At 40.8% G+C, this 14409-nt stretch overlaps 1 protein-coding gene across 3 annotated transcripts in view; it reads left to right on the forward strand.

Moving 5' to 3' along the window:
• The window catches only part of SNRK (SNF related kinase), a 75818-nt gene that overhangs the window by 49949 nt on the left and 11460 nt on the right, over positions 1-14409 (forward strand). For 2 of the 3 annotated variants that reach the window (XM_073333322.1, XM_073333323.1), the window contains 3 exons: positions 1476-1617; positions 5465-5677; positions 12848-12982. In XM_073333322.1, the coding sequence (XP_073189423.1) occupies positions 1476-1617; positions 5465-5677; positions 12848-12982 (490 nt within the window). The remainder of the gene's footprint in view (positions 1-1475; positions 1618-5464; positions 5678-12847; positions 12983-14409) is intronic. The other variant, XM_073333324.1, reaches the window with a different exon arrangement.

Here is a 14409-nt window from a genome sequence, read left to right on the forward strand (position 1 = left end):
TCGCTCTTCCCATGACCCTCCATGGCAGGGAGTTTCAGAGCCTGGGTCGACTGACTTGGGGTCATGCTATGGGGCAAGAAATAGTAGTATAGATGTTCTTGCTTGGGCAGGAGCCTGGGCTCTGAAATCCAGTGAGGCGGAGGGTCTTCGAGCCTAGGCTCCACCCTGACTGGGAACGTCTACACTGCTTGTTTAGCCCTGTAGCACAAGCCCACGTCAGTTGATCTGGGCTCTGAGATTCACTGCTGCTGTGTGGGTTTTTTTTGGTTTGTTTGCAGTATTGTCGTACCCTGATTTAAGCCACAGAAAATGGAGCTTTTTTTAATAAAAAATATCTTATAGCATTGCCTTCACTCCTATATATAATCCGTTAGCCAGTACTATACATATCTCCTGTTATCTGCAACACTTCAGATCTTTGCTGACTATCATTTTGTCTTGTGAAGTTCTTTAGTAGTGCTTCCTTCTGAGAGTTAACTTTTTAAAATTGACTGAATAGATTGAAGTATTTGCATGTTGTAGAAAAAAGCGACATACTGCTCAGATGTACTACTATGATTACTTTTAATCTTTTGGTGTACGTCACCTTATCAGGAAATAAGAAAATTAATGCTTTGTTTTTCTACAAGATGTAATTGGAAGAAATCCATGTGTTAACTGCATTAAATGCTTGTTCCTAAATAATTTAGAAAAATTTAAACCTAACTGAAGATAATACCAATTACAAGCAGTGAACTAGATTAAAATATTTATAATAAAATGAATAGAGAAATGTAATTTGGGATTTACCAGTAAAATAAAAAATCTAATTCATCGGTATCCCCAAAATCTTAAAAATGAAGGTTGTTCCAGTGCTTCATCCAGTAACATGTAAATACTGAGAATTGTTTATTCTTGTCCTCCAGAAGGGGCAGATACAGTAGCCATAAACCTTACCTTTTCAGTAATATGTACCCAGTTATAAGGTAGTCTATACATTCTCTAGTTTTGAATGAGCAAAATAGTCTGACTTTGAATAAATATTTGCCACAAAATGAGAGAGGATTCTGTTAACAAATTCAGATGTTTTATTCACAATTAATTGTAATCATGAGCAATCGTAAAGCTTTAACAATGGAAAAAGGTCAACTTTTATTGAAATTCAGTATTAAATGCAGCAAAAATGGAGGTGTCAGGAAATAGATATGTATTTAAGATTGTAATACACTCCCATATTTTTCTGCATGGCTTTAAATCATAAATTTTGGTCCTTCCATCCAAAATCTTAAAGCTGTCAGTAAAATGTAGAACCTACTGTATTTTGTACTTCATTACAAAGGAATTGTAAATTCCACAGTTAATGCCTATAAAGACAATCTGATGATGATACTTAAATTAGTTAGAAACCTTAATGGAAATTTAGCAAACACTTTACATTGGCAGTATTTTTTCTGTCTCTCTGGCAATAAGTTTAAAACATGTATTATAATTTACAGATATATGGAGCCTGGGTGTTATCCTATTCATGTTGGTATGTGGACAACCACCATTCCAAGAAGCAAATGACAGTGAAACACTGACTATGATCATGGACTGCAAATACACAGTGCCATCGCATGTGTCCAAAGAATGTAAAGAGTAAGTAAAATATTAAGTAATTTGGTAGCATTCATAGATATGTATACTACCAACAAATTATCTATAATCTGGTTCCTCAGGTGCCAGGAAGTTTTTATTGATACTATTTTTAACAGAGCTTCCAATGCTAAAATTCCCTGCTATGTTACCAGCAGTTTCCTTTACTTGTTCATTCTTCTGTTAGCACCAGTTAAATAGCTTCTTTACATCTTTAATCTCTTTGCCTCTTTCAGTCTTTATCAAAGTTGACTGAATTTGTTCCTTTGAAATGTTTTGAGCCTGAGACTCTCCACACATTTGTATTAGGCAAAGTTGTCACAGATTTTTGGGTTGGGGCGGTGATAAGTAAACCATTATTTGTCTGAATAGTTGTTCAAGGATATTGTCACTAGCTGTTATGCTCAAGAATACGGCACCAGTCTTTTGCTGATCTCCTACTAAAATTGCAATCCCCAAATCAACATACCGGGTGTCAAGGAAAAAATATCTATGTAAATAGCACATGCCACTTAGGAATCATGACTCATTTTGAGATGTTTATTCTGGAATGTTCACGGCAGCTCTTTGACAATTTTGAATCGTTCGGTACTCCCCATATGTTGAAGTCAGGTTGATGCATGTAGGCTTCAGCCCCTAAATGTAGATCCCCAAGATGTGAGATTCCCCCTTTCTAGTTAGAATTTTTATTCAGGCATAGCTAGAGTCCTCGGTAAATGACAGAATATTTTACCACTCCTACGCCTTGAATATCCTGGTGCAGTGGTGCCCAAACTTTTGCTTTAGTGTCTCCCCTTACCAGAAATGTAATGTGTCCGCGCCACTCCAGGCCAGGAGCAGAGGTGGGAGCTGGGGACAGGGGCTGGGAAGGGACCTGGGATTGGGGCAGAGCAAGGCTGGGTGGGGCCCGGGCCCTGCTGCGTCTCCCACTTTGGGGACCATTGTCCTAGTGCATGTATAAGATTTCAGGTTTCCTCTTATGCCAAACACTGGAGTTCAAGCAGAGCGTGATCTTTTGCATGGACCAGGTGAATGTTTTCCACCTTCTGGTGCTTGCTGTAATAGCCATACCTGCGTTCATATATGACGTGGAGTCTAGTGCATTTTTTAGTACTGCACTCAGTGTCATAAGTGAGCTGTAGTTATTTTTTGTGCTCTAGCTCTCAGTATTGAATTTGGATCTGCTGATTCCGCTGACTTAGCATAATCAGTAATGCAGAAAAGCTGTTCTTGTCACATCTTTTAGAAGTATCAATAGTTAACAATCCAGGAGAGGTATACGAGAAAGAATTAATCAACTGAACACTACTAGAAGAAATTCCTTGAGACCCCATAAACCAATAACTATTTTTCCAATGAATGTATTAGGTGAAATTGTCACTGCCAAAACCAGAATTGGTAGGTCTGATCATTCTGTGCACCAGCCTCTCCCTCTCCCTTCCCCTCCCCTGTCTGTCTTCTCCCAAAAGATAGGATTTGGTATGCCACATCTACTAGCCTCTGGTCAATAATCTGTATCAGGAAATACCAGGTCCTGTGTCGGTGGGTTTCAATTCTAAATGTGCAGTAAAGATTGTGATTTTTTTTTTTTCCCCTCCACCACTTCTGACCATTTCTCCTGGGGAAGAGACTTTAAGAATCTCAGTAAGTAAGATATAGAGATGGTCCTGCTTTGGGTGAAAGCATCTTTGGATGTTTGTGATGCATTAGAAAGCATAGCAAAGTTGATGGATAAGCTCTGCACCCCTTTGTACTTGCAATACGAGGTAGAGTGAAAACTTTGGAAACCTACTATCTATACATAACACATCTTTTGGAGACAGAGACCATATTGGCAAAGGAGAAGAAAGCTGTCCTTTATTTTCTTGTGTCCCACCCAGCCGTCCTCTTTGAAATTTAAAAATTACAAGGGAAAAAGATAGACTAATGATATTCAGTATATGTCCCTCCTTTTTCATGGCAGTTTTTAGGAGTCAACAGTGCAGGCAATATAGGACCTCCTCTTTCCTTTGTAACTCCTTTCTCTACTCATATCATGATTCCCGTATTTAACAAAAAATAACTTGTGGAATACATTGCATTATAACGTGTAGTTAGATTGTTGTCCTGCCTAGCATGCTTGGTACGTGAGTTCAAGCATTCCTTCATAGCTGTGCCCCTTACCTTTTCTGCTACATTTTGAAGTGCTAAAGTTCCAATGGAGCATCAACACTAAACATCCTCCATCACCAGCTCCATGTCCTGTGCAAAGCAGATAAATTGGGGCAAATGTTGTCATTTGCCATGGCCTAAACTGAAGTTCTGCATACATTAGGCAAGTAGAAATATGCTAGTCATACAATATCCATTCTCTATACATTCTGTGACAGTTTGTGCTTGGGTTACACTTCTGCCTGCTCGCAGTTGGAGACATATCACTTGATTTAGCATCTACCCACAAAGAAAAAGCTTGTCATTGCAGAGTCCTCAGCTCTTTCTCTCGACAGCTCCCCTTCCTCTTGCTGATACTTAAGAACTTAGGGCCTGGTTCCTACTTTAAAATAAAACACACTTTTCTTTGTTTGCAGTTTTGTTGTAGCTGTGTTGATCCCAGAATATTAGAGACATCATGGTGGGTGAGGTAGTATCTTTTATTTGACCAAACTTCTGTTTGTGAAAAGGACACGTTCATTTGAGAGCATAGTGATTCTCTTGTTTCATCCACACAGTTGTTGTTGGGGCATTTAAAGCACTCGATAAGGTGCACCACATGGTGTGATAAGCACATATAGGACCCAGGCATCTTGAAGGGTTTGTTGTGGAGGTATTGATTATTGTAGCAGTGGCGATAGGTCTGCAAGTTTTGCATCTGTTGTTATGAGGGGCTTAGAATTGGTACGTCCTGGTCTGTGGGTGACATGAAATAGTCACTATGCTCTCAGGTGAACTCTCACATAAAAAAGATAAAAACACCCAATCGCTTGTGGGTAAACGCTTTCTTCACAAAACAATCTCTCCATATCTGACTTCTGAGTCCTTGTTCTCAAAGGAAACCAGCTCAACACCTTCAAAAGACAAGCCTGGGAACTGAAATTCATAACTTTGCTAGATACCAAAAATCATGGACTCAATGAAGACACTGGGTTTATGGCTCATTACAACAATCTGTAACCACTAATCCTGCTTTGTCCTATGATTGTAGAGGTATTAATTGGTCATTTCACCTTGAACGGTCTCTTGCAACATGTGTTAACTCCTTATCTCTTCCACCCTTCTATTTAGTTGTGACACTGAGTACCTTTCCCAGATCTGAAGAAGACCTCTGTGTAAGCTCAATAGCTTGTCTCTTTCACCAAGAGAAGTTGGCCCAATACAAGATATTACCTTTCCCACCTTGTCTTTCTTACATTCTTTGTAATGCCTTACATTTGATGACAACAGCAAAAAATGTATTAATAATTTTAAAAAAACGTTTATATTGGAGTAGCACCTAGAGGCCCACCTAGTTTGGGACATGACTTGAAAAGTACTGTGCCAACCAATAGAAAATGAAAGTCCAGAAGAGTGTAGAGGTGAAAGAGCTCAAGTAAATCAAATGGAAATGGTGGTGTTTGCTATGTCTGCAGTTTTTATGATTCAGTTGCTTTATTCATTTCAGTTTTGCATTGTCATTTAGAGTATTTTTGTGAGTGCAGATTCAGGTTCCAGTCACACTGTACTTGCATTATTTTTACTGGAAGGTCTGAAAAGAGGCTAATATGAGCTCATAGTAACAAAAGGAAAACAGTCCTCTTCCTAGTGTTCCTGTTCTGATGGCTACTTTCTGAACATATTAGTACGTTTTGTTTATAGATTTATTTTTTGTTCCTAGTCTAATTACACGGATGTTACAGAGAGACCCAAAGCGAAGAGCGTCTTTGGAAGAGATTGAAAATCATCCATGGCTCCAAGGAGTTGACCCATCGCCTGCAACAAAGTACAATATCCCTCTGGTTTCATACAAAAACCTTTCTGAGGAAGAACACAATAGTATAATACAACGCATGGTCCTTGGTGATATAGCAGATCGAGATACAATAGTAGAGTAAGTTACCAATTTTCTACATGCAATTTGATGATTTTAACGTTATATTTAACTTGAGAATTACTAAAAAATTGAATGCAATCACAGAAAAATGACTTTCTGCTTCTTCCTAAATGCTGAGACAAAGCCCCACAGGAGATATTGAGCCTGTGATAGAGTTCTTTACTTGAAGTAGTGTAGATTTAATCTGATGAATTAATTTTAAGTGCAGTTCTACTCTGAAAAATAATTCTGCAAAGACAGGATTTTATTTTTAATGTCTCACTTACTCCTTATCAGATCCGTTCAGTTTACGAATAAAAAGTGTCAAATTCACCATGAGCACCAGTTAAATTGGATTCTTCTTCGAGTGCTTGTTCATGTCGATTCCAGGTAGGTGTGTGCACACCACGTGCACAGTCGTCAGAAGGTTTTCCCCCTATCGGTACCTGTTGGGTCAGCTGTGGAGCCCCCTGGAGTTGCATCTTCATGGCAGCGTATATAGGTCCCTGCCGACCTGCCACCTCTTCAGTTTCTTCTTACTGCCAGTGATGATTGTTAGAGCAGCTCTTCTCTTGCTATGGCAAGTGATCCCCTAGTGGACTGTCTCTAGTGTTTCTGTATAGTTAAAAACTTAGTATTAGTTAGGGTTTTTTGGGGGGGGGGCGCACACTTAGGCGGACTCAAGGCCTTTGGTTCCAGGCAGAACTTCCATTGCTAATCAACGTCAGGGAGATACGAGCAGTCCGCCTTGCTTGCCAGACGTTCCAGGCCCATCTGCAGGCCAGATGTGTGTCGGTCAATAGCAGTACGCAACACATCATCAGCGACATTCTATATAAACAGACAGGGTGGTCCTCGCTCCTCTCCCCTGTGCTGGGAAGTCCTCCAGCTGTGGGACTTCTGCATTGCCCATTCGATACATCTAGAGGCATCATACCTTCCAGGTTCCCAGAATGAGCTGGCCGATCATTTCAGCAGGTCATTTTACAATCATGAGTGGTCCCTCTGCCCAGATGTTGTTATCAACATCTTTTAATGGTGGGGGTTTCCCCAAATAGATTTGCTTGTAAAGAACTACAACAGGAAGTGTCACCAGTTTTGCTCCTTCCTGAATCACAGCCTGGGCTCGCTTGCAGATGCTTTTCTCTTCCCTTGGAAGTACCACCTACTATATGCTTCCTGCCCTTCCCACTTGTACATAAGGTATTGCTGAAAAATCAGAAGGGAGAGAGCATCAGTGATCTTAATAGCACCAGTGTGGCCTCGCCAATGCTGGTTTACCATGCTTCTAAACCCGTCGGCGGACACGCCAATAATTCTGCCTCTGTCCCGGATTTGATCACCCAGGAACACGACTGCCTCCAGCATCCCAATCTATAGTTGTTCCATCTCACGGCATGGAAACTCCATGGCTGAACCCCTTGGAGCTTACATGCTTAGACCCTGTTAGAGAGGTCCTTCTTAACAGCAGGAAGCCATCCATGAGGGCCACCTATCTGGCCAAGTGGAAAAGATTCTCCATTGTGGCATTACAAAAGCACACTCCACCCTTACAGGCATCAATTTCCTTTATCCTAGACTTTTTGCTGCATCTAAAACAGCAAGGTCTGTCAGTGTCATCAATAAAAGTGCACCTGGCCGCTATTTCAGCTTTCCACCCCAGTGCAGCCAATCAGTTGGTTTTCGTGAACCCCATGATGAGCCGCTTCCTCAAGGGATTAGACAGATTGTACCCTCAAGTAAAACAGCTAGCTCCTCCATGGGATCTCAACCTTATGCTCTCTGGACGGATAGGACCTCCTTTCGAGCCCTTGGCAACATTCTCCCTACTCTACCTCTCCTGAAAAATAGTGTTCTTGGTAGCTATATCATCAGCCAGGAGGGTGTCCGAGTTTAAGGCTTTAATTCGGAGCCCCCATACACGGTCTTCTGTGAAAACAAGGTGCAGCTGTGAGCGCACCCAGCCTTCCTCCCGAAGATAGTTTCACAATTCCACGCAAACCAGGACATTTTTCTTCCTGTGTTCTTTTCTACGCCCCATGTTAGCAACAGGGAACGAATGCTACACTCCCTGGGTGTCAGATGAGCATTAGCCTTCTACATTGAAAGAACAAAGCCATTTCGAAAATCAACGCAACTCTTCATTGCAATTGTGGAGTGTACAAAGGGGCTTCCAGTCTCGTTCCAAAGGACCCTTTCTTGGATCACGTCCTGTATCCGGGTGTGCTATGACTTGGCAAAGATACCTGCCCCCATGCTGACAGAACACTCCTCAAGGGCGCAGGCATCCTCAGTGGTTTTCTTGGCTCAAGTTCCTATCCAGGACATCTGCAGGGCGGCAACGATCCACACCTTTACATCGCACTATGCCATTACACAGCAGGCCAGTGATGATGCAGCTTTTGATACAGCGGTGCTATAATCAGCGATCCCATAAACTCCGACCCCATCTCCTAGATAAAGCTTGGGAGTCACCTGCTTGGAATAGACATGAGCAAACACTCGAAGAAAAAACGGTTACCTACCTCTTGTAACTGTTGTTTGAGATGTGTTGCTCATATCCGTTTCAATACCCAGCCGCCTCCCCTCTGTCAGAGTATCTGGAAAGAAGGAACTGAAGAAGTGGCGGGTTGGCAGGGACCTATATATACTGCCATGAAGGCGCGACTCAAGGGGGCTCACAGTGACCTGATGGGTACCGCTAGGGGAAAAACCCTCTGACTGTGCACGTGGCATGAACACACCTACTTGGAATGGACATGAACAACTGTTACAAAAGGTAGGAAACCGTTTTTTCTTTCCCTCTCACATATTGCCAGTAAAATATTTTGTAGGCCAAAGGATGTCCTCTTACATTTCTGAGACCCCAGTGAAGACTGATGGTGTATAGGGTAACTAAAGGCCTCATTTAAAGCCTGATCCAATGCCCACTGAAGTCAATGGAAAAGACTGACTCCAAGTTAATGGAAAGACAAGACTCCTGTTAAATTAACCAAAGCCTTTGAAGATAACACGGATTGCACAAAGGTTAACTGAAGGGAAAATTTGGCTGTTAGAATGTTTTGATGATGATGATGATGTGTGAGAAAGGAAGAACACAATTTAACTGCTGGAGCACACAGTAAATTTTCAGGGCTGTTAAATAGATACAATTGTTAAAATTGCTTGCCATCAGAGAGGATTTGATAAGCATTGATGAAGCCATTGGGTCACTTTTTTGGAGTAGAACCACAGTTTAACTGATGGAGTCTGGTGTATTTCTTCAGTCTAGCACTGACCATCTGTTCTTCTTCCATTTTTCAGCCAAATGTAGACAAGTTTTAAAATTATACTGTGTTATGAACAAGTTTCTGACAAGTGAAATTTATGCATATAACTGATAAATAGAGTAAATTTGGTAGACACGTTTTATTAGAGATTTCTAATACTGTATTACAGTTTTAAAGTATCTTTCAATTTTAAAGCTATGTGACACATGCTGCTATAAAACTTTTATAGATAATTTTAAATCCTACTTAAAAAGTCCACTTTACGATTTCAAATTTTGATCACAAAAACAAAATAAAGTATAACTTAGTTACACCACAGGAATTATATACTGGATCTCTACAGAAATGTTTCTGTCTAAATCCTAATATTTTTATCAAAATGGCAGTCTTGCCTCACAAGACTTTTTTGTTGTCGTCATTAATCTCTGGAGTTCACCCTGCAAATAATTCGTTTTGTGGATTTTTAACTCTCTGGTTGTAAAACTAATAAAATATTACTTTTTACCTTAATGTCTAATTGTAAAACAGTTTAGTTCAGTTTGTTGACATTTTGGATAATTAGCAATATTAAATGTATAATGTGCTCACCATTTCAATGTTGGATGGATAAATATATTCCATCCCTCTTTTACTCCCCACTCTCATCTCATGGCATATTTTGTTGAGGAAAAATAACAATTAGTAATTTCTCAATGTTCAAACTGAGTCAGTAGTTATGTTGGTGCTAACGGTCATGGGGAGTGCTAATATAGACAAGCGATCAGCGTTTTAAACACCTTCTCATCTAGATCTGAGTAGTGTTCAATCACGTGGTGTGCTGATGGCTGCCTAGAGTCCTGTCTACGCTAACACTTCCATGGGTATTATTACTGGTCAGGGTGGATAAAAATTAATGTTTTTTTTTTAATAAAAAAAATCTGATTTTTTATTTAAATCAGATTTTTTTGATAAAATGCTTTTGGAGGAGGAAAAAACCTATCTAAAGATAGTTTTAATTAAGATATGTTATAGCTCAAAGATATCTCATTATGGAATAGGGATTATAAATTCTAACAATATATGACAATATATTCATGTAATGTTTAAGAAAAAATTTGTAAATGAGTTCCAATAGTTCATGGATTAGGGACCCAATCTTATGGGGTTCCACAGGCTTCTGTACAGAGGATTTAGGTTAATCTTTCTACCTACCCAATGGGACTCAGTGCTCAGTCTAGAACAGGGGTCACAAACTCAAATGACCACGAGGGCCACATAAGGACTAGTGCAGCGGCTTGAGAGCCGCATCATTGACGCCCCTGCCCCGCATCTTCCCACCCCTTCCCTGCCCCCATTCCAACACCTTCCCTGAAGTCCCCACCCCAACTCTGCCCCCTCCCTGCACCCAGGGGGTGCAGGAGGGGTGTGGGATGTGGCAAGGGGTGGGCAGGGAGTTGGGGGGCGGGGTACAGGAGGGGTGCAGGCTCTGGCCCGGCGCTGCTTACCTAGCGCGGCAGCGGCGCACACCGGGGCCAGGGCAGGCTCACAGGGACATGGTTCTGGCCACTTCAGGGAGCGGCGCAGGGCTCATGGCGCCACGGGGTAGGCAGAGGGGCGGGGGGACGCATCGGAGCTTGGCAGGCCACACGAAAGAATCCGGCAGGCCACGTATTTGAGACCCCTGGTCTAGAAGATACCATCAGAGTTGCTTAGTTTTGCAGTTCTCAAACAGTGGATTTGTCTCCAGAGGTAACATGCTTGTTAACACCAAAAATGTTTTTAAATAAATAAATAATCTATAGAGGTGAGTAATAACAGACCTCAACTCTATTGTCCCTCTGCAAATTTGTGTACACAGAGTCAATCCCTTACCTCTCTCTAAAAGTGCAAAGTTTCAAAAAGTTCAATGAATAGAAGAAGATTGTTGGGGGCGGAATAGATCTGGACAAGGAGAAGAAGTCTGGAGATAAATGTGAGAAGCGAGGGACATATGCTTGTTTTGTTAAAATATGTTTGCTGTTGAAGAAAAAAATCCAGAATACTTAACGTTTGTTGTTTTACTTAAATAAAACAATTTAAATGTCTGTCTGATGATGTTCTCCTAATACAGCATGGCAAGAAAATCCTCCAAATATCAGTGATTAACCTGTTGAACTGGAGATAGTTCACCTCCCAGTGACTTCATAAATATCTGCTTCAGTTACCTTTGGTAAATGAAATAACCAAACAATCATTCATTTTCAGATATAGCTGTAAAACTAACCTGAAAAGTTTTCAAAATAAATCACTGTTTAAAAATGTATAGTGTGTACCTTCTAAAAAATGAAACCTACATCTATCTCTGAGTTGTGAAGAGTATGTATTAAGGTTATAACAACGAACAAGAATGCACTTTTATGTAGAAAACCATGAATAAATAGAGTCTTCCTGACTAGCGATTTAAATCAGATCCACCCTGTTACTGGTGGAGCTTAACAAGTATTTACAATGATGGGAAATTTTAAAGAGAAAATGGCTACTATAGACACAGACTTAGAATAAAGATTTTAAAAAATCAGTCTCAGTGGTGTTGGATTACTCTAAAAGCTTTCTGTGGTTTTAAGTAACTCTTAGATCTCTTTAAAATATAAAATGATTATTCTGATTTGTGCTACATCTGTTACCTTAAAAAGCGAGGCTGTTTTTGTGCAACTAGTTTATTTTGGGATTTTCCTTCCAAGTAATTTTTGTAAACATTGCTTTGTTATACAATATTACTAAAACTATTACTCATCTAATGATTTTAAATTTAAATTTTCAATTTTTTTCAAAAGTTATTGTGTAATAAAAATAGAATTTGTTATCCAGTCAAATTGTAGGAAAGCAAGTAAAACTTTGCACCAGTAAAACTTTTTTAAAACAATGAATGTTTAATAGCCTTCCAAGGGGTGCAGGGAGGGGGGCAGAAAACCTAACTGGATTCAAGACTGAGCTTGATAAGTTTATGGAGGGGATGGGATGGTGAGATCTCCTACAATGAATGGCAAGTTGCCTATTGGTGACTGCCAGTAGCAAAAATCCCCAACGGCCAGAGACAGGACACTAGATGGGGAGGGTTCCAAGTTACTACAGAGAATTATTTCCCAGGTGTCTGGCTGGTGGGTCTTACCCACATGCTCAGGGTCTAATTGATCGCCATATTGGGGCCAGGAAGGAATTTTCCCCCAGGTCAGATTGGCAGAAACCTGGGGTGGAGGTTGCCTGCCTCTTCAGTATGGGGCATAGGTCACTTACAGGTTTAAACTGGTGTAAATGGTGAATTCTCTGTAACCTGAAGTCTTTTTAAACAATTAAAAAAAAGCACATTTAGGATTTAGAAGCTTTAAATGTTTTATTTCTAAAAGTATTTTATATATATGCAGTAGCTTCGGAAAGGTCTCTTAAACTTTCAAGGGCCATGAAAAACCCCATTAAACCCATTATTTTAGATCTTCTGGTAGATTATAGTGTCTAGGAAACGCCTTTAGTAACCTTAAAAGTTCAATTTTGTTGCAAGTTTGCTACGACAACACTGAGGGGAATGTGAGATTTTGCTCAAGCTGCTTCAAAACTAAATGTTTCCACTTCACCTCAGCATTTGTCTGTAAGTGGGAGAGGCCATTTTCGGAACACAAACTCATATTCAATTAATGTTATTGCTTAAATATGTGTAACAGAGGAAAACTTATTTAGCCTTTGGATGCTTTTCTAAATATATCCAAAGCTAATTATTGAATTTGCCATATTTGGTTGCCCCATTTCTAATAAGTCAAAAACCATGTTTCAAGATGTCAAAAATATTAATTTTTATTTTCAGGAACTTTACTTTCTGTGTGAAGCACTCTAAGTTGTGTCAGCTATGTGTCCAGTTCTAGAAAATCGTTGGTGTGTGATGTGTTCCATTTTTCTTTGTTTCCCTTAGGGCCCTGGAAACTAACAAATACAATCATATCACTGCTACTTACTTCTTACTAGCTGAGAGGATTCTGAGAGAGAAACAGGAGAAAGAAATTCAAACCAGATCTGCAAGCCCTAGCAACATCAAAGCTCAGTTCAGGTGAGCATTTAGACACTTCAGTGCTTTAGTCAATTTAATCAGAATGTTTTGAAATTCCAAGATAACGTTAAAAACAGAAAAATATTATTTCATTGCTTGTTCCAAACGTTTTGGGGGAAGTGCAGCTGAAATATAAACAAGCTTTAGAATAGATTTTTATATCTGCCATGGGGAGGTCATGTTCAAAGTGTCATACCTGTATTATGTCTGATAGAGAAATTATTTGGTATGATTTCCTTCTGTTGGTTTAAATTCCACTTTGTAAAAACTATTCTGATGGTGTAATTCCCTAATTGCACTCCGGTGCTGATGGGGATCTATCATAAAGGAAAAGCTGAACTGAAGTTTACATAAGGATTTAGTTGTCAGGTCGTGTTCTGGGTTTCAGTAAATCTAGGTTAATTCAAGTACTTCTCAGGACGAAGCCCTTAAAAAGGACATACGTTTTGAGATTTTTTTTAACAAGTTAGATGTATTTATTGATTAAGGAAACATGTTGAAATGGCTGTCTTCACTCTACTTGATTTATTTCTTAGCTAAACTGATTTTTAGGAATAAAAATGTTTTCAACATAAGTAAGTTTCGTTTTCAACATAAGTAAGTTTCGTTTTCAACATAAGTAAGTTTCGTTTATCTGTCAGTGTCTCTCAAAGACTGTTCCGTGGATGGGTACTGGTCCCTGGAATTTCCCTGACACAGTTTAGGAAGGCAGCAAGCCAGTCCCTGCTATCAAAAAGGTTGAGAAACACTGATCTGTATAATCCTATTAAAAATTACTCCTGGGAAGATTCTGCTGGACTGCTCACCAGCAATCCCCTCCCCCCCCCCATGCAGATTTCCTTCTTTTCCCTACAGAAAATGGCAGGGGGGCAAGGGGAAGCCGTGCAAGGATGGAGGCATGACCGAGTGCAGTTTTTTTGGCAAGGCATGGGGGAGCACACGGGGTTATGTGCCACTGCCCCCTCCCCCGTTTCTGCAAATGCAGAGCTGCCCAGCTTGGAGGCTGTGTCTTGGGCTCCGCTGACTCTACAGCTGAACACAGCCTCCTAGGTCCCTAGTGCCAGTTGGGCTCTCCTTCGGTGTGCTGGGAGCCTTCCTATTTTCTGTGGAACAGTGAGTGCCGGCGGTGGGGCTTGGGGGGGAAATGAGGGAAGGGAGGTGAGAGGGGAAGGAAGAGGGGTGGAATAGGGCAGGGGGAGGGGAATGTGGCAGTGAGGGGAGGGGGATGGAGAAGAAAAGGGGATAGGGGAATCGAAGGGGGAAGCGGGAGCCCAGCATACGGCATCTCCTCGACAACAGCTGGGGCTCCCTTGTTAAGCAGGCCCATCGAACCTTCACCCTGACAAGCCCTACACCTGGACCCCTCGGACAAGCTCCCCACACCCAGACCCTCCACCCCACTGAGCCCTAACCAGCTGCACCTGGAC

This window comes from Lepidochelys kempii, chromosome 2, assembly GCF_965140265.1.
Source record: "Lepidochelys kempii isolate rLepKem1 chromosome 2, rLepKem1.hap2, whole genome shotgun sequence".
NCBI classification, from domain to species: Eukaryota; Metazoa; Chordata; order Testudines; family Cheloniidae; genus Lepidochelys; species Lepidochelys kempii.